Source organism: Xiphophorus hellerii, chromosome 8 (assembly GCF_003331165.1).
Source record: "Xiphophorus hellerii strain 12219 chromosome 8, Xiphophorus_hellerii-4.1, whole genome shotgun sequence".
In the NCBI taxonomy this organism is placed as follows: domain Eukaryota; kingdom Metazoa; phylum Chordata; class Actinopteri; order Cyprinodontiformes; family Poeciliidae; genus Xiphophorus; species Xiphophorus hellerii.
In genome coordinates, this window is record NC_045679.1 from 16,787,599 (window position 1) to 16,815,316 (window position 27,718).

General features: G+C 36.9%; 3 protein-coding genes across 6 annotated transcripts in view; 2 read left to right on the forward strand and 1 right to left on the reverse strand.

The window, feature by feature from the left end:
* Nucleotides 1–1,858: 1,858 nt before the first annotated feature.
* Nucleotides 1,859–5,554, forward strand: hspa5 (heat shock protein 5). The gene is made up of 9 exons (XM_032569804.1): nucleotides 1,859–2,021; nucleotides 2,496–2,650; nucleotides 2,764–2,995; nucleotides 3,099–3,236; nucleotides 3,326–3,438; nucleotides 3,526–3,916; nucleotides 4,009–4,246; nucleotides 4,332–4,499; nucleotides 4,594–5,554. Exons 2-9 carry the CDS (start codon nucleotides 2,535–2,537, stop codon nucleotides 5,154–5,156), a joined length of 1,959 nt encoding a protein of 652 aa, XP_032425695.1. The 5' UTR covers nucleotides 1,859–2,021; nucleotides 2,496–2,534; the 3' UTR covers nucleotides 5,157–5,554.
* rabepk (Rab9 effector protein with kelch motifs) lies at nucleotides 5,492–8,918 on the reverse strand. Of its 4 annotated transcripts, none has more exons than XM_032569806.1 (8): nucleotides 8,787–8,918; nucleotides 8,285–8,387; nucleotides 8,026–8,180; nucleotides 7,701–7,856; nucleotides 7,454–7,618; nucleotides 6,476–6,625; nucleotides 6,250–6,399; nucleotides 5,492–6,165 (listed from the first exon to the last, which is right to left on the reverse strand). In XM_032569806.1, exons 2-8 carry the CDS (start codon nucleotides 8,335–8,337, stop codon nucleotides 5,942–5,944), a joined length of 1,053 nt encoding a protein of 350 aa, XP_032425697.1. In that variant the 5' UTR covers nucleotides 8,338–8,387; nucleotides 8,787–8,918; the 3' UTR covers nucleotides 5,492–5,941. The 4 variants fall into 4 exon arrangements, with proteins under 4 accessions (XP_032425697.1, XP_032425699.1, XP_032425698.1 ...); XM_032569808.1 differs by having other exon boundaries at nucleotides 8,285–8,390; nucleotides 8,787–8,910; XM_032569807.1 differs by having other exon boundaries at nucleotides 8,285–8,420; nucleotides 8,787–8,898.
* Nucleotides 8,919–15,059: 6,141 nt separating this feature from the next.
* The window catches only part of rgs3a (regulator of G protein signaling 3a), a 133,037-nt gene continuing 120,378 nt past the window's right edge, over nucleotides 15,060–27,718 (forward strand). The window contains exons 1-5 of the mRNA XM_032569443.1: nucleotides 15,060–15,240; nucleotides 22,815–22,865; nucleotides 24,266–24,324; nucleotides 24,406–24,500; nucleotides 25,049–25,117. Of these exons, the coding sequence (XP_032425334.1) occupies nucleotides 15,162–15,240; nucleotides 22,815–22,865; nucleotides 24,266–24,324; nucleotides 24,406–24,500; nucleotides 25,049–25,117 (353 nt within the window). The 5' untranslated portion in view covers nucleotides 15,060–15,161. The remainder of the gene's footprint in view (nucleotides 15,241–22,814; nucleotides 22,866–24,265; nucleotides 24,325–24,405; nucleotides 24,501–25,048; nucleotides 25,118–27,718) is intronic.

Below are 27,718 nucleotides of genomic sequence, written 5' to 3' on the forward strand. Positions count from 1 at the left end.
CAATGAAATAAAGTAATATTAATTAATTTCTACACAATTTTGATAGGTCATATTGGAGCTAAAGTAAAATTAAATAGATAAACCTTATTGTGTGATATTTTACTTGGATAGATTCGATTTGTCACTTTCACAGCAAAATTAAAGACAATCAAACTGTTCATTTTTGCAACAATCCTAAAGCTTGGGATATGGGACTGGTTTTTAGAACAGAATGCCACGCATGTGAAGAGTTCATTGTTTATGTAATAGATAAAGTAACTTGATGCCCCTTAAACAACTACACCTTTTGGGTTCAAGTAATTAAATACAACACAAATATTTGTAATTTATTAAATATGATGAATATAGCATTGATTTTAAAAATAAAAGTGTTCTGTTCTTCATAGCTGTAAATTTAAAATATGTAAATGTTTAGAATTAACACAAAGTCTGAAAATGAGAGTGGTCTTTGGTCCAACTACAAGAAACTGAAAAAGCAGAGCAAATCTTACAACCAGTTTCACTTCCTGGTTATATTGTTAGATTTGCATAACATAGCTCTCTCTCGCTCCTTGTAGCTGTAGAAGGAAAAGGAGGAAATGAGTGACACTTAAAGAAATAGATTTACCTTCTACTAGAGAGCTAAATATTTGTGCACCAACTCTGGGATCTGGTTTTTATAAAGCATATTCAGCTTTTTGTTTTCTTTTTGCTTACTTTTTTATGTTTGGATATTTTTATGTATTCCTTTATATGTTGCCCTCTAACATTCATAATGTGTGGAACTCTGATTTAGTTTTAATTAGAAATATTTTACCAGCTGAGGACATCTGCCTACATCTCAGAGTACTTTGGAATTTTGGGTAAATAAAATTGAAATATGGAGGGTTGTTTTTCTTAAATTCAGGGGCTAGATTAATTAAAAACAAACAAACAAAACAAACAATGTGTCGCCTATTAATTAAAGAGAAACAACAAATCATAGTTCATAGTTAATTTCTAGAAATGTCCACCAGGTCAATCCAAAATAACTGATGAAAAATATGTTTATAGATACTTATACAAATACCATAAAATAAATTAAATTCGTTCTGTGAAGTTCAATCTAGTTTGATACTGCAGTGACTGACCTTTTGCAGAGATTTACAGATTGGTCTTTGTTTTATCAATCTTTGACATTTTCATATTGTTTCTAGAAAATTTTTGAGGTATCCGCTGCTCTTCTATACTCATGAACACTATTTTGTTTATGATGTAGAAATCAGTGTGTTTTAAATCAGGAAGAAAGAAAGCCATCACTTACTGAATATTTTAATTTAATTTCCAAATTGTATATTAGAAATGATGGAATGGCTAAACAGCATTTATGTTGAAGTGAACAATAATATTTGCAGGCCTCATATCAAAACAGACAAAGCTATGAATGAATCATCCTGACAGTTAGCTCATCTAATGAAACATGCTGTTTATTTTAAGTCATAATGGTATATTACTCATCAAGAGAGCGATCATTACAATGCATGATACTAGAGTAGCATCCACAGAATTACCTGCATTCATATTGCAGCTTATTTGTAGGATACTACAACTCATAAGAATGTTCTAGAAAAGCAAATGCTACCCAAACTTCAAAATGTATGAAATGTGACGATGCAACGCCTTTTCGCCGGTATGTAGAGTGGCGTGTCATTGCACCAACTGCATTCATCGGCGATGCTGACTGACAGCCAATCGGCGTCGGCGGAGTGGTGGACAAGGCGATGACGTTGCCTCAAACTGATGTGTGCAAATCAGCGCCGGACAGCGTGCTGAATGAAACCAATCAGCGCCTTCCAGCGAACAGCTGCTCAGCCAATAGCAGACCTCCACGACAGAAAAGCAACAACGGCTTATATATGGAGAAAGCACACTTCTCTCAGCATCATTCTGTACAGGCAAGATCATAGAGGATACATAAGAAGATACGCAACTCATTCGGAGGGAACTTGACTGGATTGATTCATTGTCGAGGCCTTTAAATCGTTGATAACGCTGTAGTAACGGTATGTACATAAACCTGTGTAAATATTATTTTAGAATATTGTGACATTTCGTGTCCCACTTAGCATAAGTGTTTTCCAAATCGTGTCATGTAGCCAATGTAAAACGCTAGCAAAGCATTGACAACAATACAGTCTCGTTTTAATACTGCAGTTGCCATTTTAAAAAAACGTAGTTTGAATGCAGGGTGACTATGTTACATTTTTATTCGGTCTTCGTTCTTCCATGACATTGACTTATACACTACCCAAGAACTGACATTAATACTAATACTATTTGTTTGAGATTAAGACTATTTATCCTGCTATTCCAGCTTGTAATTTTACTTAATGTTTTTTCCCCATGCATTTGGTTGTAATGGTTGTTTCCTGTCTCTAAATGTTGGGCAACGACTACAAACTTCTATTGATCGGTTAAGGAAGGAGACGTCGTGGTGCATTCTGGATACTTAAAAAGTCTTATTTTGTCTTTTGTAGGTTTTTCTCATTTCTGCGTCCAGAAAAAGAGAAGCAAAGATGAAGCTGTTGTGGCTTGTAGTGCTTGTGGTCGGCACCGTGCGTGCTGATGACGACGAAAAGAAGGACAGTGTGGGCACTGTCATAGGAATTGACCTGGGAACAACCTACTCATGGTATTAAGAAATTAAGTCGCATTCAAAATTTCAGATGCCTTTTGAAATTTTTATTTTTTTTCTTCATTGATACCAAGAAGAGTACTCAAAACTAACCTCTCTTTAATTTTCAGTGTTGGAGTCTTCAAGAATGGACGTGTGGAGATTATTGCCAATGACCAGGGTAACCGCATCACCCCCTCATATGTGGCCTTCACCAGTGAAGGTGAGCGTCTCATTGGTGATGCTGCTAAGAATCAGCTGACCTCTAACCCGGAGAACACAGTCTTTGATGCCAAGAGGCTGATCGGTCGCACATGGGGCGACTCCTCTGTGCAGCAGGACATCAAATACCTGCCTTTCAAGGTGAGCTACAACTCTTAGCTGTTGCAGTAGTGGTCATAATTGAAGGGTTTTTATTTTATGTTCTCCAGATTCTGTTTTTTTTAACATCCATGTCCTATTTTAGGTTATTGAGAAGAAGAGCAAGCCCCACATCCAGGTTGACATTGGTGGTGGCCAGATCAAAACCTTTGCCCCAGAGGAGATCTCTGCTATGGTCCTGACCAAGATGAAGGAGACTGCTGAGGCTTACCTTGGCAAGAAGGTAAGAGATGTTTCCACAAACCACTTGATTTAGTTCTAGTTTCTAATAAATTAGTGAAACTTACAAAAATTGTTTCTTTTTGTGCTCAGGTCACGCATGCTGTGGTCACTGTCCCTGCCTACTTCAATGATGCTCAGCGCCAGGCCACTAAGGATGCTGGCACCATTGCTGGTTTGAATGTCATGAGAATCATCAATGAGCCGTAAGTATTTAAACAAGATACTGAAATTATAGGAATATTTTCATTTCTGCTGTATAATATTAACTTCTGGTTTTTACTTGCATTTAGTACTGCTGCTGCTATTGCTTATGGCCTGGATAAGAAAGATGGCGAGAAGAACATCCTTGTGTTCGATCTGGGCGGTGGTACCTTTGATGTCTCCCTTCTGACCATTGACAACGGTGTGTTTGAAGTGGTAGCCACCAACGGTGACACCCACCTGGGAGGTGAGGACTTTGACCAGCGTGTCATGGAGCACTTCATCAAGCTGTACAAGAAGAAGACTGGCAAGGATGTGCGCAAAGACAACCGCGCTGTGCAGAAGCTCCGTCGTGAGGTTGAGAAGGCAAAGAGGGCTCTGTCTGCCCAGCACCAGGCTCGTATTGAGATAGAGTCCTTTTTTGAGGGAGAAGATTTCTCTGAGACCCTGACCCGTGCCAAGTTTGAAGAGCTGAACATGGTAAGTTCAGTCTTCTTAAAAAGCTGCACAACAGTAATGTAACAAGGTTTCTCTAAAGTGGCTTACAACTTTCATTTCTTTTCAAAATCCAGGACCTGTTCCGTGCTACAATGAAACCTGTACAAAAAGTCCTGGAAGACTCAGACCTGAAGAAGCCTGACATTGACGAGATTGTGCTTGTTGGAGGCTCCACTCGTATCCCTAAAATCCAGCAGCTGGTGAAGGAGTTCTTCAATGGCAAAGAGCCATCCAGGGGCATCAATCCTGATGAGGCTGTGGCATATGGAGCTGCTGTCCAGGCTGGAGTACTCTCTGGAGAAGAAGATACTGGTAAGTCTTCTTTGTTTAGTTGAAATTGTTAAACATGATTAAAATAGCAAGTGTTTGCTTATCAAAAATTTGTCTGTCCTTGCAGGAGAAGTGGTCCTTCTGGATGTGTGCCCCCTCACCCTTGGTATTGAGACTGTTGGAGGAGTCATGACCAAACTGATCCCCAGGAACACCGTGGTGCCAACAAAGAAATCTCAGATCTTCTCTACAGCCTCTGATAACCAGCCTACTGTCACAATTAAAGTTTATGAAGGTAAGAATTGGACAGCACTCCAAATGCTTAATATAAAATTGATCATGATTGTAAAATGTTATAAAAGCCTAATCATTTATTTTTTTTTTTTTAGGTGAGCGTCCTCTGACAAAAGACAATCATCTGCTGGGCACCTTTGACCTGACTGGCATCCCCCCGGCCCCTCGTGGAGTTCCACAGATTGAAGTCACCTTTGAAATTGATGTCAATGGCATTCTGCGTGTCACCGCGGAAGACAAGGGAACAGGCAACAAGAACAAGATCACCATCACAAATGACCAGAACCGCCTGACCCCTGAAGATATCGAGAGGATGGTGAACGACGCAGAGCGCTTTGCTGACGAAGACAAGAAGCTGAAGGAGAGGATTGACGCCCGCAATGAACTGGAAAGCTACGCCTACTCTCTGAAGAACCAAATCGGCGACAAGGAGAAGCTTGGTGGCAAACTGTCAGATGAGGACAAGGAGGCCATTGAGAAGGCTGTTGAGGAGAAGATTGAGTGGATGGAGTCCCACCAAGATGCTGATCTGGAAGACTTCCAGGCTAAGAAGAAGGAGCTGGAGGAAGTTGTTCAGCCTATTATCAGCAAGCTCTACGGTAGTGCAGGTGGACCTCCACCAGAGGGTGCTGAGGAGCAAGAAAAAGATGAGTTGTAGGCAGGCTTGAAGTCTTTGGTTGCCCTTTTCCCTTTGAGTGGCATTAACATGAATTTGAACTGATGGGACTCAATTGTGAGAGAATTGGCGGGGAAGGGGTGAAGATAACAAGCAACCATACTGAATTTTCTAAAAGACTTAAAGACAAACTTCAGTGTGAGAAATGTCCTTCGCTGCAAGGCGGAGATTCGTCAGCCCAGATGAGGCTCGTTGCTGCTGTTCTCAGGCAGTCCTAATGGGGGTTTTGTGAAGGGGAGGGGCTTATTTGGGTGGGCAAGTTATTAGTGGGTACACTTAGGATGGTGTCTGTGGGATCAATTTTTCTGTTCACAGGCAATGCTCAAAGTTATTTATTGTATTTCTGGAAAGACACTGAAATAAATGTTTCATACAAACTATTAGCTGGTGGTCTCATTAATTTGATATTTGTTGGATAGGATTTATTTCAACACAAAACTCAGGGTTGGCACACAGTGTTAATTTATGGCTATAATCTCGTGTGCCCAAATTTTACATAATGGGATCAAAGTGATTAAAACTGACATTTGCAACAGAATACAATTGTACTTGAAACTGTCATCCTGCAAAAAATAAGAATTTTAATGGTGAATAGTTTAAAAGGCTTCTATTAACTCTGAAAGTTGAACATTGAAATTTGAAACCTACATGTAAAAGTTGTCACTCTGTAATAAGCTGTCAGAGTTAAACATACAGGCAGCTCTAAAAATCAGTCTGACTTCTGGAATTTGCAGAAACTGACATGAACCTCGAATTGCAATAAAGGTTCACTTGACAACAGTCACAATGCAGTCATTATAAATAACGCCATGTGTGTCCATTCCTGCAAATGCAAAAGCCAGATTGATCGTCTCAAAGTCTGGACCATTGTTCTTCGTCCCATCTGCATTCCTCTCCCTACACAGCTGCCATGGCAATAAACACATGGAGTGGTCCAGGCGGTTTGGTGGCAAATCTCCTTCAAATTTCATTAGGGTCCATCTGCTCTTCTCTGCAAACACAGGAAACAGCATGACATGTCTGGTCTTAAGAAACATGGGCTCAAGAAAATGAAAACCAGGAAAAGGCAGTGTACCAGTATTAAATCTGTACATTGAGTTGATGGCACCATCTACAGTCAACCCTCCAAATATATAGATGTTTGCACCCTGTACCACAGTCGAATGGGCTGCAACGCCTGGTGGGATATCTCCTTTTGACTGCACTTTCTCCCACTTCATGATCCCTTTAAATATGGATTCCAATATTAGATTAGCCAGAATTTTCACAGTTAATATGTTTTACCTTAGTAAGAGGCTTACCTGAGTCAAGAGAATACATGTCATTGAAGAACTTATCTCCAGCCATGCCTCCATGAATATAAATCTTCGAGCCAACAGCAGCTATGACGTGTCCGTGTCTGGATGCTGGTTGCCTGCCTTGTGTTTCTGGCTGAAACCAAGTGGAAGAAACTGGAAAACATTCACACGCAATGCATTAAATTAGCATGAGTCTTTTCTTGAATTTGTTACCATTGAAACAATGTTTTTTGAGGAACTGTCTTTCGTACTGTACATTTACACACACTACTGAGATCAAGTTGTAGAGCTTTTACAGAGAGCTTCACAATCACTGCAGCAATGTCTGTTGAAACTAAAATTATATCTGAACTCAAAGCGGACTGATTTTATGGTATTCTCTCCCGTCAATCTTAAAACAGTCGATTCCTCAATTGTCATACTAGATAGTTTAGAAGACAGTGCCATACAAATACTTAAACTGGATTGATGAACAATTAGCCTGTATTTTTAATTTAGTTTTAAAAAGTAGCTATCATGAAACCTATCTAATGTCACTTTCTCTTTGTAATGGATAACAGCAATGCTATTTATATGAATGCACCTTCCTCTTTTTTGAAAAGACTGGATGAGGCAAGGTGGTTATTAGAGGGAGTTGAGCAGCATTATGTACCTTGGACACTTACTCAACTTCGTACAAAATTTAAGGAGGTGTCACTCTCCTTTAAAGCTGAAAACTGCATGCCTAACCTTCTTTCATTCCATACTAGTATTATGATAATTAGATCCACTTTATCCACTTATAATCAGAATTTGTCAAAACCTTATTCTTTACATGGACCCTCCCTCCACTCCTCCAAAAGAAGTTAGCAATTATTTATTTTTACAAAGTTTGTGATTTTTATTGGATTCAGTTAGCATTATTTCATATATTCCTCAGCATTCATTGCAAAATACTGCTTATTATGATTATCCTACAAAGCAGGTTCTTTGCTCTCTAACCTGTATCAAACACATGAAGTTTGGTGTCTGAGACGGGTGTAGCGCCTACTTCCCCACCAGAAAACACATACAGTTTGTCCCCTAAGCAGGCTGAGCTGGTGTGGTACGTCCTGGGACTGGGAAGCTCCCCTTTTGCTTCTACATTTTTCCACTGAGGCTCCTTGTCTGGAAACAAAATAGACTTTACCGTTTTTATAAGAATTATAAACAACTGCTGATTAGAAGAAAATCTTAAGACAAGATTTACCAGAAAGTTGTAGTTTCTGGATACATTTGCGATTCCCCGTTTGCTGTGCCCCACCAAACACCCACAGGCACTGTGGACAGCTTTCGGACACAAAACTGCAGTGTTCATATCGGGCTTCTAAACCTTTCCAGTCAGATGTGATCCATTCATGATTATCTGGTAAAGAAGAACAAACATACAAATCCAGACTCATATATTTTAACTTGAAGGAGTCATTAGTCAAGTACATAACTAATGTTTTACTTACAAAGTCTAAGTGCCTAATGCTTTATCATATGCTTATGCAGAGATACGCATTAAAAACTGTTCGTGGATATTTTTTTACCTAGATTTATAGCATATGACTCTGAAAAACTGCCACTGGGATTAGCTCCCCCAACAATAGCGATTCTTCCTTTTCCTCCATCTTCAGAGGGAACAAATGTGCAGGTATGACCCACACTAACCCCTGGAGTGCTTCCACTTGGTATCAATGAATACCTGTTGACAGCAAAAAGGGTTTCAGGAAAAAAACCCAAAAAAAACAAGAGATCATTTCTATTCTTACATAAATAGTAAAAATGATAAATTTTTACTATACATACCAGATTCCTTCTTTAGGTCTATCAAACGGGTCGAGAACTGGGAGAAACTCCATGGCACCCAATGGTGAAGTTAAGTCAATTTGGCGTTATTTATTCTTCATGTCTGCTTTGATTAGGACAATAATGGCAACATTTCCTTTGTAGAACGTTGGAGGAAACATTCAGTTTGCTCTTACGTAAAAACTTAGCACAAAACAAAAAGCGAAAACAATGACTGGCTTTTAAATGTTTTTTTTTTTTGCTTTTGAAAACAAGAATTATATATCAACTTTAAAACACTGTTGAAATTAACTTCGTTTAGCTAGAAAGCTCCAGGTGAAGACAGGAATAACAGCACGAGCTTTACCAAGCTTAGCATGTGAAGCACTTCCTCCACACCTAGCTGCGGAGTGCGGAATAAAATGAGAACAAACTAGTAATCAAGATCATTTAACAGTTCTCTGACACTGTTCATTACGTGATGCTGTTTACATAGTTCAGTAAAGTTAAGACGTTTACTCACCAGCGTAAATATTCTAATTCAAATCAGGCATGAGCTTTAGGAAACAAATTATGCGTAGGTTTTTGCGTTAGCTACGCTATTTGGTCTGATTCAGACGTATTTGTCATGGTTTCGTGGCGCGCATGCGCTGTTAATTGCTTCTTCTTCTTCTTCTTGGTATTTATTGGCGGTTGGCAACAAACTTACAGTAGCATTACCGCCACTTACCAGTATGGAGTGTGGTTCGAGATGGTCTATAAACTTTCACTTTCTACCTTTTCCCTCCATTAACTCCTGATTAAACATACCCCCACACATACACACCTGCTTATATTATCCAACTTGCTTATAGCTTTATATACCCCTCTTTGATATTCTTTACACATTCACACCCAACTTGCTCTACTCATATCCTATGAAATAGCTTTGTTTTTTTAAGATACTGAATAATTATTTGAATATGTCTACTCCCTAAATCTCTCCTCAAAAATTCTATTAAATTAAACCTTTCTTTAATACCTACACACTCTCTCAGCATGCATCTTCTCTCTTCTTCATACTTACAACACTCTAAAATAACATGCTCTATTGTTTCAGGCTTCTCACAATAATCACACTTTCCAGTTTTATGCTTTTGTATTTTAAAAAGTGAATAATTAAGCCCTGTATGACCGAACCTTAACCTTGTTATTATTCTTTCCTCCTTCCTATTCCTTCTTCCTATTCTTTTTTTTCCTACAGCCACCTGAATTTTATAAAACCACCTTCCTGTTAACCCTTTATCCCACCTTCTCTGCCATATTTTCATCAGCTCTTCTTTGACTTTACTTTCCCCTTCCGATTTACTCATCTTAACTGTAAAACTAATAGGATTATGTATTGCCTTCTTTGCCGTCATATCAGCCTTCTCGTTTCCTACTATCCCTATATGTGCTGGAACCCACACAAATGTAACTACTAATCCCAAATGTTGTATTCTAAATAGATTATGATATATTTCTAATAAAATGTCCATCCTACTGTCCGTATTATTATATTTTATGCTTAGCAAAGCTGAGCTTGAATCGGAGCAAATTATTGCTCGCAAAGGCTTTACTTCCTCAATCCATTGTAAAGCCAAAAGTATTGCTAACATTTCTCCTGTATAAATTGATAGCCCGTCTGTGATTCTCTTCCCAATATACACTTTGAAATCTGGAATTGTACATGCTATTCCTATTTTTCCGTCGATTTTTGAAGCATCTGTATAAATTTGGACATGTCTATAGTAATTATTTAAATGTGATTGCACTGCATACCTTTCTACAACATTTGACTTATCTTGTTTTTTTACCAATATTGATAAATCAACTATAGCTTCTGGTAAAATCCACGGTGGTATAACTGATATTGGATCTGTTTGACTAATTTCCAGAGTGTCCACTTTAAGTTCCTTTACTTCCTTTTCAATTTTCCATCCATAACTCTTCATCTCTTTCTTTTCCTTTTCCCAAGATGATTTTAAAATTTCCCGAGTTGGCTGTTAATTGCTTCGCTCTTTTTCTTCTTATTATTGTTCCCTCTTCTTCTTCTTCTTCTTACTCACATGAAGTAAGAATGTGAGTTATCACGTTATAACTCGACGTGATAAGATGCAGGCTGGACCTCATTTGAGTATTATTGATGTGTGGAAGATTAATGTGAAAGCCAGACTGAGGCTGGAGTTTTGCTTTTACAAAGCTACCGGGAACCTCAAAGAGTTTGTGGACCTGTGGGGGTTTGAAAACAGACTGTGCTCCATTTCAGAACAGAACGAATTAGAATATAACAAATTATTATTATAAATGTCAATTATTGTGCTGCTGATTGTTTGATTTGATTTTTATTGTTTAATAAATGTTGTGTTAAAAATAAAAAAAATCTTCTTCTTCTTCTTCTTCTTCTTCTTCTTCTTCTTCTTCTTCCTCTTTTATGGCGGTTGGAAAGCAAAGTATTGATGCGCATTACTGCCATCTACTGGAGAGGAGTGTGGACCGGGACGCTACATGTATATTATCCCACACAAAACAAAACAAATTCTCTATATCCTTTCTATTAATTTTGTCGTCTTTTCAGTAGAGAACAAAAATATTCAGAAGTGGAAAGTTTTTTCAATAGATCTTGTATATTTAACTGTAATTTATTGTCTTGTAGTTTGCATACTAATTCCCTTCTCTCAGCAGAATATTTGGAACAGAACAACAAAACATGTTTAATTGATTTGATTTCTCTTTAACTGTTTCGCTCTACCCAATGCAACACATTAATACCTTAAGTATTCTCGGGAAATACGTTTTATGCTGTGTAAAACGTCAAAGAAGTAGAGCCGTTTTGCGTTAGAAACCTGTCAGCCACCGTAGTTTGCAGATCGTTTCGCATATGATGAATGCGGTTTCGCCCAGTGTCGCTTGCTACGCGTTTGCACCTGTTGTTTTTATTACTTTGACTAAACGAGGTAAGAACTTTTTTTTTTTGTCTTTTTTGCTAAATCACAACTTTCCACAACTTACAATTCCGCTTGATGCTGAACGTAGACTTGTTTTCTTGTATGCACAGTGTTGACAAAGTGTAACATTCCCTCCCTATTAAATTTAATTTAAGTGTTAGAAGTCTATATTCCGGAAGACAGCTTTAAGAAAGTTTAAATATTTGGTTCACGATACTGGAATACAATGCGTTCACTGGGTATTTGCTGGCTTTATTGTTGGCTGTATATGTACGTAATGAAGTCGCTTCTTTAATTGAATATATGTTTCAGCTGTTAAAGTTGCAATCCTTACCTTTTGTGATTTCTAGTGAGTCCAAGTTACATTGAATGTTGAATGATTCACAGTCATCTTACCATGGAAAAACGGCAGTTCACATAAATCAAATAAAATGTAAAAATGTGTACATTACATGCATGAGAAAGAACCTGGTCAGTCAAGTACAATAGCTGTAACACAATGGTGAATTCATGCCGTTTTAGTTTTTTCAGTGTAGTAATTGTTTATTTTTTTTTTCACTTGTTTTTGTTCCATGTATCATATTTATTCTGCCAGTTTTGTTAATGATTGAGTCACAGTTTGTGCAAATCAACATTGATGCTGTAACACTAATTGCAATTCACACTGAATCCACGAGGCTGTGCAGTTGTACAGTAAACCAAATTTCAGAAGTACAGATTTCATGAGCAATATTATTAACCCATCTAGGTGGGACTTTGCTTTACTGGCCAACATATTTACCTGATTTCATTTTAGTGTAATTCTGTTAACTTGCCTTCTGCTCTACTATATCTTAATTGTCACTCTTGCCTTTGTTTTTTTCCTCCTATTTTTTCAGGTACTGTTCTTTCATAATATGTGTACAATGTTATGATTGTAATTTGCAGCACACATTTTTTTTAAAACATAGATTGAGTTTTATACGGCAACTATGGTTTCAGGTGAAGGTCTCTAGCTCTTGTTACTGACTCAAGAGCTAAAACATCTGTATGCTTGTCTTTTTTCACTCATTGTCATTTATTTTTGACTCGGAGGTTTGTTAGAACACAAATAGCATCACGAAGACCAAGAAGCATAAGATAGAGCAGGGATTGAGTTGCAAATCCTTTGGAAGTTGCTACAGGTAATATAACGGCATCCTGAGCTTTGAACATCTTGTAGAGATCCGTTCAATCCATCATCTTAGAGTATGAGTGAATGCAAGCCTACCAAAACATGGCTAGCCATCTAAGCCAACAGGCTGGGAAAGGAGAGAGTTAGACAGAAACACAGACAAGAAGCACATGATAACCCTGGAGGAGCTGCAGAAACCTACAACTTCAGACAACTAATGTTTCCACAAATATTGGGTTTATGAAAAAATTGGCAAGAAAATTGTTATTGAAAGAAAGTCATAAGAAATTCAATTTGCAGTTTGCTATAAGCCATTACTCTGGAAGAGAGCGTTTTGGTCAGGTGACACCTGGTGGTGCCTGAGCTATTTCTAAAAGAAACATGAAGAGGAAATCTTGCCTAAAAGTTGGCAGACATATCCCAAGTGACATGCAGCAGTAATTTTATAGGTGATCCTATAAATATTCACAAAGTATTAACAGTACTGAGAGAAGTTTTTTTTTTTTTTCTTGAACACGTAAAATGTTTCAAACCTCCTGAGGTATTAATAGTTTTGCAAGGTACTACATGTCAGCTGAAAATGCAGAACATTTGTTATCAAATGAGTTTGTCTTCGTAAATGACTGACATGTGGAAGTCCTGTTCTGCTTCCCGTTTGGGAAAGCTGTGTAGGAGTTTCAGAGAACTCCTTTGTTTTCTTTTCCTTTGAGCTGATAAAGACCTATTGAATCAGGGATTTTTTTTTCCTGGCAGATCAGAATGAGGGGACAAAGGTGAATGATCAGGAGTCCTGAGAAACAGACAAGAGACAGGATAAAGAGAAAACTGGACATAGGATTTTCGTCAGCCTAAAATAGTCTAATTGAGGATGCGTTATCATTGTGAGCATTGTGCTGACACAGATTGTATTGGCCAAGCAGCAGTGTCACTTTCTGCCAGATCTGTGCATCTCTTTTAACTACGGCTTTGATTTTGGTGCTTTCTTGGTAATCTGGTCAACTGGTAATCAGGATTAATATTGAAAGTTCATCCTTGGGTTACTAGTACACTGCTGCTCAGCAACATGTCCACACAGTGTGATGCAGATATTGCTGTTGTGTCACATTTCACCTTGAGGTGTTTTAAATCATGATGTACTGTAATCTGGATTATTGCTGCATTAACACGATGCTGCATTGTTTGTGTTTTCTCTGGTATTAAACACATTTACAGATTATTTAACCTGGGTATTAACTGTTGGATTGCTGTCGTTGCAGCTTCCTCTGAAGTCGAGGTCTGTTGATGTTTTTAATCTCTTGCAAATTTGAATTAATATGAATTTGAATTATATTCTTTATCCTTTAAAATAAATACTTCAAAATGTCCTTGAACATAATCCTGAAAGAGTTTCATTGTTTAATTAAAATATGTCTAGCTTTTGAAGAAAACTTGAAAGCTCTTATTTGCCTATGAGAGCCATTAAAGGAAAAATCTGTGAACAAAGTGTTCTTTGGTTTAAACCAACTTTTGCTTTCACGAATAATGGTTTTTAATGACTATTGCAGTTGTTAACACCATGAATGTCTCCTGGAGATGTACTAAATACTTATGTTTTCTTTACAGTATATAGTGTAGTTTTTTTACATTATAGGAACAAATTAGCAAGTATAGCAAATATGTAAATAGGACTTGGTCTTTTGGTACAGATTAATTGTGTTCATCAGAATTTGCTAAAGCATAACATACTAAGGCAAAGGAGCAGAAAACTGAGATAAGAAATGAGGGGAAATCTAGCCTGCAATTGTAAAAGGTCATTTAATCCATAGAAAATCTGATTTGTGGTATGAAATACTATCCAGTGCTGACCCATACAAGGTCTGATGGGCTCTTGACAATCCTCCTCCCCCTTGCAGCCCCTGAGACTGTGTAACACATTCAGATTCATAAGACACAATCATGGTGACTGTCCATTCTTTCAAATTTGTTGACAGAGCTGATTTCCAGTGTTTTAAAATAATCCTGGAAGCTGTAACTAAACCGACCATCTTAACAAAAAGTATTCTTTTGGGCACATTTAGGATTTGGGATCTGCACAACAAACATATAGCAGGAGTCGGAGAGATTATTGAGCCTTTCTACTACTTTAGCCCAAAACAGATTAACAGATTTGCAGTTCCATAAACAATGTTGTACGGTTCCTAGTTGTGATTTCCATTTCCATCAGATATAATCTTTTTTCAGTTTTATTCTGTGTAATCTCACAGCAGTATAATATCTGTGTATGACTCCCGCCTTGTACCTTCTGCATATTTCCACAATCTTCCAAAATCCTCAGCCACTGTTCTTGTCCCGTGTTTGTTTCCAGGTCTTTTTAAAACTTATGCATATATTGCTAATTGAGAGTGTTATTTTTCTCAAATTCTTTTTTTCTGATTCACAAGTATTGAAAAGTTACTCCCCCCCCCAAAATATAATAATTTAAACTAATGCTGACTAAATTTCAAATGCAAACACATCAGCGATCCTACGGATATTAAATTTTAATTATAAACACTAGTAGAAATAATCACAAACATATTTTTTACTTTGGTAAAACCAAGTAACATACTTTTACTTTGGCTTCCAAAATAAAAGTATGTTTGTGATTATATTTATTTCCACAACTGTGGCTGCATCTTGTAAGTATATGCTGTATGTTTGCACACTCAGGCATGCACAAACAGGCATCGTGTTTCTTCCCTGTCCTGTTTATTGAGGCTGAAATCAACCCGTCTACACAAGCACACAGGCTCTGTCCAAGATGACTTGTCTTACAGTTTACCTCCGGAAGTCACCTGATAACTCTCCTGAGACATCTTCTTTGGTCATCAACTCATATGGTAAGAATAATTTTCTTTCCTTTGTTTTTTTTAATGTAAATTATGCTGTGAAAATTATGTGTTTGTTGTGTGGACTTCGCAGCATATTTGTGTGAATCCAAAAAATGCAAGACTCTTAATGCACATTTCAGTAAAATATGTATTTTGTTTCTCCATCATTGAGCGTAAAGCCATGTTCTCAATGTTAAGTAAACTCTTGTGTCATGAAGATCTGATGCTGACGACACTCAATCCTGCAGTGTGTCTATTAGGATGAGAATCCTATCCCACACAACAACTAGTAGAGTTGAGTGGAGTAACATCTTCCCTGGTCTGGTAATGAGGCCTCTCCCCTTTATCTGGTGTTGCATTGAATTATTTATTGAGGGTATTATCCGAACCAGGGAAGGGTGCACCTTCACTGTTTATTGACACTGAAGCCTCATTCATAATCTAGTATTTATCAGAAGGGATAAATGAATATAAATAAGGTATTATAGAGGTGTGGCCACATTACAGAGGTTAATTTGGGTATTTTATGCATGGGATGTTTGTGTGAATGTGTGAGGAAGAGGTCATGAGCGTTCTGTTATTTACTATGACAATATTACAATGAAACAACTCGTATTTTTAAATCAACAAATAACATTTATTTCTATATCTGTTTATTAAGAAAGATGAATCATAATGCAGATTAGGTCTTTTTCATGTTTTGGCATTTCTCCAGAATGACCCAGTGAAGGAACTCTATGGCTGTCCAAACTTCAGGGTTTATAGAAATTAGAAATCATTTATCTTTTATTTCTTGTTTCAACACTACTGATAATGAAAGTGTCTTGAAGAAATCTGTGATTGGAAATCAACCTCAAGATATCGACAGAACTAAAAGCCTTTTACATATTTTGGCCACCATACTACTCATTTTGAACGCAAACACAGGACGCGTACCTGTCATTTTTTAAATTCCCATTTAGAATATTTAACAAAAAGGCTTACTTAAATAGGAACTAGTTCCTACCTTTTATTTGTTTTAGCACATCTGGTACATACTGTGCAATTGAGCTGTTCATGTTCAGTCCGAAAGTCTTCTTGGAAGCTTCCCCTCACCTAAATGTGGGACTCACTGTTGTCTTTAATAGTTTGTGCAAATTGGATAAACAAGTGAACACCAGCATTTATCAAAAACAAATCCTAACCATAATAATGTAAATTATTATGTTACAGCTAACATCAATTTTACTGCCTACAATGTTAAAGCTTGTAAAATTTCTGACGCTGTTACGAAATGCTTGCTCTTTCTACTTCAGTCCTTATTTTAGTCCAATTTGACATGTGGCCTTTAAAAACTGGGTCAAGTTTTTCTATGAGCATTCAGAAAGCTTTTGTTTGGTACAGTGTGCCTGTCGACCCCTAAGAGCATTTCCTTTTGCTGCCAAAGAGTAATTTAGAGCCTTAAACTGAGTGAAGACCTAATGTTCTCTCCTCCTCTGGGGATTTGTAGATTCTCTGTTGTGTATTTTCTCTGATCTAGATTGAATCCCTAGTCAAAAGTATGTTAAAGTATTTGTTTATCTGACAAACATACCAACCCAGCAGCTGTACAGACAAGAACACAGAAAAGATTATAGTAGTTATTGCATAAGTATTCTTTTTTTCTGCTGCACAGTGCTTGCACCATCTGTCAGATTCTCCTTATCTATACAGGGGGATCTCAATCTTTTAGAATATTATTTAAAGTTTTATCTATCCCAAGTTGCTTTAGTAGCAGTGTTTAGTTTGTCTGTATTGTTGCGACTTCATTTTGTCCTTTCTTTTTTATTTTATTTTCCACAGTCTTTCTATTGGATTCAGATCAGGCGAGTTTGCTTGTCAAAACAGGCATAAAAAAACGGCATTGGCTCTTTTGATAGTGTGCACTAGGTCCTGCTGGGAAATTAAATAAGCATCACCATGAAGCTTGTCAGCAAAAGTAAAACACAATGTACTCTAAACTTTTCTGGCAGATGGCTCCAAGGACTAGAATGAACCAACACAGATTACAGGCTCCCTAAATCATCACTGACTGTGGAGATGTCACACTGGACCTCCAGCGACACGTCCTTCAGACTCTGGGACTTAATTTCTGAAATCTGGTTTGGTCTAAAAAGAAAACCTTAGAGCTCTGAGCGAAAGTGCAGTAGCTCAGGTTGGCCGGTTCTGCTATAACTCTGGATCAGAAGCACCTTAACAGAAGAAATCCAATAGTTGTAGCATTTGTCCTGGATGTATCTGTGTGGCAGCTTTTACAGTGCAGCTAAAAGCTCTTAAAGTGCAGCTGCAATCCATATCATTTCATTTTCTTTTGTAACTTACTTCCTCATCGAGGGTTATTTTGACTGTCTACTGAACAACAGTCAAAGTTTGTAGTATTTTTTGTACTGTGAGTGAAACATGACATTTTTAAAAAAACTTAAAACAATATTTAACAATTCTTTTTAAAATAAACAGAGGTTTTGGTTTACACTTGCTGTCAGTGGCTGCACTTATGCAAAGTGGTTATCCTGTTGTATCACAGTAGTGTTTCATTTAGGAAAAACATAATTTCTCCTCCATTATTTTCCACTAAATTAGTGTTTATTTTGCTGCCACAATGTCAAGCATTTGTCGTCTTCACCTTTCTTTCTATAAATTGCCTGCAAGTCCTTATGGATAATGGGGCAATGCCTGTGCTGCCATGATTAAAGTGCATAGGTATTGATAAAAACCACGGTATTGTTAAACACGCCAAGTTCATCTATCAAAGGCAGCTGTGCAGCTTGCTAGATACAGCTGCTGTAAGGGACACAAATTATCCTCTGCTCTTTCTGTTAAACATACTGGCATCTGACATACAAGTGTCTGGCTTCGTGGATTAAATGGAGAGAATAAATTTGATCCACTGCCCTGATTAAATAAACCTATAAGAATTGCGTTCCACTGGTTTTGGACGCCTGCATGGAAGAGGATGAGTTTTTTTGGACGTTATATGAAAAGCTTGTTAAAAGAAATTCAATGAAGAGAAGCGAGGACACCTTGTGTGCCTCTCATCAAATCTCCTCTTTGTTCCACCCTGGATCAAATGGGATGAATTGGCACTCGCCCCAGATGAGAACTTTTAAATCCTACACACAGCAGTTTCCCAACTTTTCAAACAGCCTCCTGTTCTTGGAGAAAAGGGTTCAGAACAGGGATTAACTCTTTTTTTTTTTCTTCCTGGGTCCTCTTTGATAATGGCTGGGTAAACTGTCACATAATGACTGTCAGTGTCCCCTGGACTGGCTTTACCGGATCCTTTTGGGGTAAATATTTTTTTCAAATGTAAATGTAGCAAATCAGTATGAAAGACAGAAGACAGAATTAGGGCAATGTGTAAGAGAGACATACTTGCGCAGCATAATTCCCACCATAAGATTTCTCCCGTTCCTAACCATTTGATTGGTGATTATAGTTCTAGTTAAATTATGTTTAATTTATTCAAAATATGTCATTTATTGTATTCTACTTAAGTTATTAAGCAAAAACAAAAAACACCCAGAGATATCTCTGCTTACTGAAGCATTATAATAACACTCTACAATGTTCATCTATACATTTTAGATGAACAGATGTATAGATGGCACCAGTTCATCTATACAATGTCCATCTATACATTTGTATAGATACATCTGTATAGATGAACATTGTAGAGATGGTTAGCAGCGGAACCATCTCTTAATCAATGCAGAGCAAACCAAGCCACCACATTGGCACTGGTGAACATCCAGGGAACTTGCACTGAGATCTTGGACTAACCATAAGTTGGGCTACAGCGTTGGAGCCTTTTACAGGATGGATCAGAGCAGACTCTTCCTGCTAAGGAGGCTGAGGTTATTTGAAGTGCAGGGGGCGCTCTTTTTAGAATTTGTGATTACAGCAGTTTATCTAGAGCTGAGAGGAAGCAGCTAGATAAGCTCATCAGGACGGCCAGCTCTGTCCTAGGACTCTTCCTTTCCCAAATTGTAAGGACGTCGCACTGTAAAAACAAAACAGTACAGTGAAAGGTATTTGGAGCAGGCATTAGCATTTTAGTACATGTATGTTATGCTGAGTTCAAGTTTTGTGGGAAGTGGGAACTCAGAGCAGGATTTGACGTCAGACCCAAGGTGACAGTGTTCTAGTGAAGAAGTCAGAATTTCAACATGGCGTTGCTCATAAACGAGGTCTGCAATAGTTCTTACAAACATCATTTTAAGCTTTACTTTCCATAAGCAAACATCACTTTTAATTTGTTCAATTTAAAGTTGCAGGCCCTATGTAACGCTGATCTTGCATGTTGGAATTTTCCAGTTCTGAGTACAGCTGGAATGCAGCATTAGTTTGCTGAAATCCTCTTATGGGGAGATGGTTTCTTCCTTTTGTCTTTTAGTTTAGTCCTTGCCTGCTTTCACACCTTGATGCACAGCTGAAGTCACTTCTTCCTTGTTGTAGGACCGCATAAAATCTTCAGTCACTGAGTACCATTCTCCTTCCCCTTGGGCATCTGTAATGTGGTTGACTGTGAAGCTTAAACCTGTGTACTGAGAGAAACTCTGTGATAGATATTGTTTTGTGGAATTGTTTAATCTTCTGTTTTAAATGGGAACTTTGGTAGGAATTGGAATAGGAATTCTCTATTTTCTTGTTTTCTGCTGTTTTGTGGCCATACAGGGAGCCTAGGTATTGTACCTTTTATTGTTTTAGATACAGATTTTTATTTTCAATCAGAAGGGGGGGGGGGGGATTTGTGTTTACTGACATGGCCTTAGAGACCCTGAAGTTTATTGCTCTCATTCTTTTTGTCAAGTCATGTGTGAAACCCTGAACATGTGAAAATCAATCACTTTTATGCTGAGCTGAGTTTTGTTAAAGTTTTTTACATTGTTTGTTGCTAGATTTATTTTATACATTTTGTACTTCAACCATTAAAAGAACCATTAAAAGGTTATTTCATAAGATAAGTTTGACTGCCTTCAAAGACCAAAACAAAAATTGAGATGCACAATGTGTAAGAGTTCTGAAATATAAATGTATTCAACTAAAACGTATGTGTTTCTAATATGAATTGTGAAATCAGAAATTAGCAGAAGTAGGCATTAGTATATCTGTGGAGGAAACAAAGATGCTTAAAGAAGATTTAAAAAAAATGAGGACCTTACCAGATTATCAGGTTTCCCATATGAGTAATCAGTGTTGCATGTAAAAGGTAAATGCCCAGCCTAACCACAAGAAACCTGCAGGGGTTGGAACAGCCTGTTTTCATGCACATCATGACTGATGCCGCTGTCTTATCTGATATCGCTCAGATGGTGTATCTCATCCTTCCAAAACATCAGGACCTGCTCTTACAGATCACATTCATTCTAAAACCAAAGCTTGTTTTTCTTCTGATGTCTGGTTCTGGTAGGAAATATTCTAGTTAACTCCTCAGATGGCTCATATTTATATGTCAGGAGTAGGATTCATCTGCAGTTGTATGTTCTCAGATTGAGGTTAATCTATGGAGATTGTTGTTTCCTGTCCCATGATATCAAATGATCCTATTGTGGCAGTAGCTCTTGTCTCTATTTCTTACCTTTGAATTCACATCTGAGGGGAAAAAATATTTCAAAGAATTTAAAGGGGAATGAATTGTAAAAGTACTGGCATTCAGTGTTATTACTGATCTTCTTGACAGTTTTTAAAGAAATGCTAAAGCAACAAAAAAAATCTAAATATTTTTGTTGCCCAAAGTAATTAATCTTCAAAGGCTTTGCTCTGTCATATTTAAAACTTCAGTCAATATTTACCACTTGAAGGACTTTAAACATTTTGCCTCCTGCTAGTCTTTTGCCAGCCTCCTTTGGCCATTTTCTGTTGACTATATGACAAACAAGTTAGGTCAGATACATTTGAGACTGCTTCATGACATCATTTGTGTGAGGCATGTCAAGACCAGGAAAATCTTTCCAACAGTGTTTTCTCTTCTCACAAAGTTCCTTCACTACTTTCAAATCCATGCCAAGTTCAGTGTGGGAACGACAAACATCCCTCGTACCCAAGCTCTGAAGTGCCAGCAGCAATATCACACAGCAGGTCTCCTTTATTTTAGCCGTAGACTGTGCTCTGATAATGAACAGGATTCATTTAGAGCAGCACAAAGCCAGTGTTAGCTGTGGCCATGTCAACATGGTTAATAAGTCTCCTACAGTTGTCAGCAGGACTGGGAGGGATAGAGGAAAGACGAGCAGACTTAAGAAAGTGAGATAGAGGTGAAGAAAGAGGCACTTTAACAGACAGTAGACACAGACTGACATGCATGCAGTACTCCTGTTTCCAAGGATTACGATTAACATTTAAACTTTTACCACAGTCTAATGTTCAATTGTGTTCTCAGAACTGAGGATTCAACTGAATCACACAAGATGTAGACCAAAAGATTGCTCAGCAAGGAGGTGATTGCGCGTTCCATAAGCCGGTCTTGCATTAGCTGCAACAAAATGGTCAAAGCATTATTGATCTCCATTTCTCTCTGGCCTTATCCAAACAAATTGGTACACCGATAACTCCAGCATTTTAAGTCTAGTACTCCAAAACACCATTTCAAAAGGCAATAGTCTTTCCAAAATTGTCTAGTAGTGAATCTCTGTGCATACTATCACTGAATGATGAGGCATTTTTAGGGAAAATGCTGCATGAAAGACTCAGTACAATAAAATGGTGTGTATAAATGTAGTAACAGTATTGCTTTGAATAATCACAGTGGCTCAGTTTATCCCATTGGTTTTTCTAAAGTTGCTTTTCAAGAGTTTAGACTAATGTTGCATTGCTCAACAAGACACATCAAGCAATCCACCTTTCTAAAAGGAGCCTGAAAAGCACACTTTGTTCATCTATCACCTGGCATTTATATAGCACCAAACAAGAAATTGTGGTCAGCACAATACTTATTAAATTGATTTACTCCTCCTTATGCAGTAAGTATAAACTTATCTTATTTGGAAAGTTACAGTTTGACTTCCAAAATGGCTGCAATTCATATAAATTGTCAAATTTGAGTGTTTTGTTTAAGCAGGTAACACACAAAGTAGTATGTAAGCTCTACTTCTGTTTGTGGGCATGGATAAAATGAAATATGTTATTGCTAAAAATGTTAAGTTGCATTGCAATGAATAAATATCACCATAAGTACAGTCATTGGTGGAAAATTTGAGAGCATTCTCCTAATGTGAGAAGAGAAATAAATGCCAATTAATGAGACATAAGATATGATAAAGGGTCAGATAGATCTGTTATCCTTTTAAGTCTCATGGTCACCTCCCATTGACCTTTCTGTTGGGACAGTTGTGATATAAGAGCATAAATTTAATTCAATGCCTCAATGATCTTCAGCAAAAGGTGTTCACTGCTTTATAAGAATGCAGTGGAAAACAAATGAGTTATTTTACTTTTGTCAGTATGTAATTTACAAAATTAAGTACGTTTTAATAAAGCTGAAATTAGACTTGGAGTCTGGTTTAGAAGGAAATGTAATGTATAACACCTGTCAGGCTGTCTTAAACCTTTTTCTTTTGTTTTTATAGGTGAGCTCAAACTGTCAGTCTTCAAAGAGCGTGAAATACTCGTTGTCAGCGGTGAGTCATCTTAAAGGCTGCCCATATGGAGAGATCCTGCTTTTGTGCATCACATTGAAAGCTGTGCACTACATGCTCCCTCTTCATACTTTGTTTGTGAACATTTTCAGTATTAAAAATATTATAGAAAATAGACTACAGTCTGCAAACATAATTTGCTGAATGTAAATATTAAATAACCTACTTCAGATAACTGTTCAAAGCACAACAGGAGGCCATTAATGATAAAAAGCTTGGGTGGTAGTACATTGATTCAATAAAACTGTTTATTTTGGTTTCCCAGCAACCAACCCGGACACCCTTGTCTTTTTGTGTGGGATTCTCTATCTAACCACTCTGCATCCTTTTTCTTTTTCTCCTCCTCAGATTTTTCTGCTTCTATTTCATTTCTCAGTGCTAATCATTTGAGTAAAACAGAGAAACTGTATTACATATCAACTCTTGAAAATAATCAACATATAATATACATGCTACAAAAATGTAGGTAAAACTTGTGCGTAACTATTAATGCAAGCATTTTCATACATAAATAATGAAAAAAAACCCCCAGATATTATTTGTCCCTATTTTTCAGAAATGACCAAAATGCCAAATCATTAGCTAACACAAAATCTAACATTTTGTAAGAATCCTAACGTTCATTGTACAGGTTTTTATGTACAAAAGCTGCAGAAACAAGGAGCAGCTTAAGTCGCACAAAACACACCTCTTTGCTACTTTATGCACGTATCCTGTCATAATAAAGCCACAGAGTAGAGTATTAAATCACTTTACTGGTGTTGGAATACAATTAAAATTATTTACATGATTTTTTGTTTTACATTATTTAATGATGCAAAGAGGATTTGAACTTATATTTTACAAAGCAAAAAAGAAATGTCTTATGTTTTTATTTCTGTCCTACAAAATGAATCTGCCAAATAAACATCCTCCAAGACTACCGGTACTTATTCCCTCTTTTTATTGAAGGTCACTAATACCAGTATTGAATGTTTAAGGAAAAACATAGCATGGGACAAAACTAACATATATAAACCTTCAGAGCAGCATAAATACTGTCACAAAGTAGGCTTCTGTCACCTGAAAAACATTTCCAGGATTAAAGGACTAATGTCTCAGCAAGACCTAGAGAAACTCATTCTTGCATTTATCTTTAGTTGTATAGCTTGCTGCTACAGTGTCTTCAAAGGTCTGCCTAAAAGATCAGAAAGCTGCAGCTGATTCAGAACGCCGCTGCATTCTCACTAAAACCAAATTGTTGACTGTATGGTGTGTTGTTTTTTTTGTATAATTTTGTATTTTTATGATGTAAAGCATTTTTAACTGCCTTGTTTCTGAAAAGTGCTATACAAATAAACTTGATTGATTGATTAAATCTTTGTAATGTGCTTTTCCTACAGTTTTGGAGGCAAGAGACATGCGGAGTGACTGCCAAGAGTCCTGTAACTCTTATGTTAAGGTATGTTTAGCTTTTCATGATAATACAGAAATCAAGTTTTACATAACCTGTATGATAAATGTTTGTACTTTTGTTTTTCAGGTTGGCAAGTTTCCTGACAGTGATCCAAAGGGAAGGCAGAAGACTCTGATGGTTCCTCAATGTAGGAATCCCATCTTTTTGCAGACTTTTTACTTGTAAGCATTCAATTAGTTTGTTGAACAATTTCTTTTCCAAACACAACATCATTAAATGATATTTTCGGTGCTGTGCTATGAAAAGATTAGTTGTTTTCACCAACACACACATAGTATTTATTACATTTTACCCACTCAAATTTCTATTTGTCTCCTATGTAAAAACATGATGAATGTCATAAATGGGAAGAGTTTTGCATGAAATTATATATTCATTTTATTTTATTTCTAGTTTAAGACTTTTATAGTCTCATTGTTCCTGACAAATGCATTTGAAAAATTATGTGAACAGCTCATTATTTTAATGACAACATAATTTGAACCAATGGAAAAGTTCCATAAACTTCTATTTTGATTCAAATTCTCAGATGGTGTTTCACCTAATTTTAAGCAATGTTCAATAGCTGCCACCAGAAACTACCAACAGGGACATTTTGTCCATTTCTGCTCAAAGTCTGCTAATTCACAATTCTTAAATGTAGCTGTCTTATGCTTCAAACTCACTAAGCAAATTCTTGCATTTTGCATGTGTTTTTCTATATTTGCAGTACGGTCAATGAGGAGGATCTTCACAAGAGACTTCTCTTTACAGTTTGGAGCACCGACTCTACATCAAGGTACCTGCAGGAAAAAATTTAACATCTTGTGAATAACACAATTTAAGCAAGTGATAACAAACGGTGAAAATAACATAGATATATGTTTGGAAATTTATTGGCATAAATCTTTTTACCAGAGCAGTAAAATATACAATTTTAATGGTTAAATTGCATGCAGGTTGTTTCTCACAGTGTTCATCTTTGACTAGTAATTGTCTTACTTTTGCTTTCCTCACTAAAGAGACTGACATTGACAAAGGTTTATTGGGGCTTTGTTTCAGTGAGTCAGATATTTTCCTGTGTATGTTGTATTAAGGATGCAGGCACAATGCCTTAATGTGTTCTGAAAGGACTGAACAAAACTATTCGGAGCATGTCTCATGTTGTCAAGAAAACTTACATAAAATGTTACGTACAGCTTGTATATAAAGTGAAGAGACAAATCTTATAGCAGTGACTTTAAGATTGTGGAATTATTTTAAAGATTAGGATTGGGAGAGTTTCTGGGACACAGATTAAGTGTGATTAGTTTAGTTCAGTCATTTTATCAAGTTGATGAAATTCCAAGATCATGCTCTCCAGGAACTTGATTTACTAAGTCGTGGAGATTTGTATACCCTATAGCATTTTGTGTACATTCAGTTTAAATTTTTATGCACAGCCAAAGAGAACTGCTGTTATTGCAGAAATATTTTATAGATTAAGCTATTTATCACTTAGAGTATTCTTACACTAAAACATTTTCCTTCTTTGGATTCTTCAGGCCGTATGTGTCTTGTACAGGTAACCAAAGTAGAATCTGTTCAAGGCAATCTTACTTTTTCAGCTACGGAGAAGTCACATGACCGGCATTATTCACAGTTGTTTCTGAAAATGAAAATCAAATTGCTTAGTCCACTGATATATGTGCAAGGACTTAATTTATGTATAGTTTTCAAAGCTTGCTCCATGTTGTGAGAAATCTATGGACCTTGTGGTGAAAAGAGAATCGTGTACTTTATACATTTAGAATTTCATTGTCTGCAATCATGGCTGTAAAGTTAGTCAGCAAACCTACACAATATTTACCAAGAATCACAACTGATTTCTGCAAGACTGGCCTTCAACCCTGGAGCACCTGTGCTCATCACGGAAACAATAACAAGATCTAGATGAAATATGCTTGTTCAACATGATCTGTCTTTATGCTGCTGAAGTCACAAGTTGTGGGAAGCGATGCCTCCTCAGCAAATCCTCTGAAATACTCCTGAGCGTTTGCCAAAATGCTGCACCAGTCAAACTGAACTAACTCATTTCCTTTCTGTGATTTATTAGCAACATAACATTGAACAGATCTTGGAAATAATTTATTGTTTCAATCCGAGTCTCTGAAATCCATGAGAATCTTATATATGAAGATTTTATTTTTGTCATGGTTTTTCCAAAGACAAACATCATTCTTGTTGACATAGGAAAACTTGAGAAATAAATATCCATACACATGCACTCTTATAATCATAAATAAGTATTGACTAAAGATAATGTTGACATGGTTGCCACGGCTTCCCAAACCCTAAACCAGGAAGAGACCAGACAACTTGGAGATGGAAATGTATTTACTTTATTTCAAAAAAATTACAAATTTGTCAGCAAATGCAATAAATCTACACTTTAAAGAAATAGTCCCCAACAAATATCCTGGCCAGCAGTTTTCTTCACAAGCTATGCAAAGAAAACATTGATCATGTGGAAGAAGGTGCTCTTTTCAGATAACACGCAGATGTAACTTTTTGGCCTAGACGCAAAATGTTAATAAAAACAAACTCTGCAAATTACCCCACTATGAAACGTCATGCTGTGTGGATGCTTGTCCTCAGCACAATAAAGAAACTCGGTCGGTTCCTTTATTGTGCAGAAAACCTGTTAGAGGCTGCAAAATATTTATGACTGGAGTTGAGGGTTACTTTACTACAGAACAAACCTAAGCATGCAACCAGAGCTTGAATAGAATGGCTTAGGTAATATCTTATTCATGTTAGAAAGTGCAGACCCATTTACAACTAAAAAGAGATTAAAAAACCCATAAATCCCCTTAAAAACCAGAGATTTCTGTGTCTAGATATAAATGTTGGTTAGAAATATGTCCACAAAGATTTGCAGTTGTAGTTGCTGGCGAAGATAATTCTGATTCAGGGAGGGTCAAAACTACATGTTTCTGAAGGTTAATTGAACCTTCACACAAATAATGTCAAACTAATAATTCAATTAAAATATAATTATAAGTATATAGTATTTAATTTTTGTTTGCTAGCGTTTGGTTAAATGAGTTAGAATTAAATAATGCATTAATCCCAGTGTTTATATATTATAGATGTTTTCATGAGAATATGTCAATACAGCTGTCCTCATTTCACAAACTATCCAGAAAAACGGCTGGTGTAGTGTTAAAGGAACCTCCATACATACAAGTATTGATCATAGCTGGGTGAAATGAATCCTGTTTAGTGTAGTAAACAAATATGTTAATGGATAAATATCCCTACTTCTATGTCTCATGACTCAATGCAATTTATGGGAAGAGGCCAGCTCTCAAAAATTAATCCATTTTGAAATAGACCTTTCAGGCAATAAAAAAGCTAT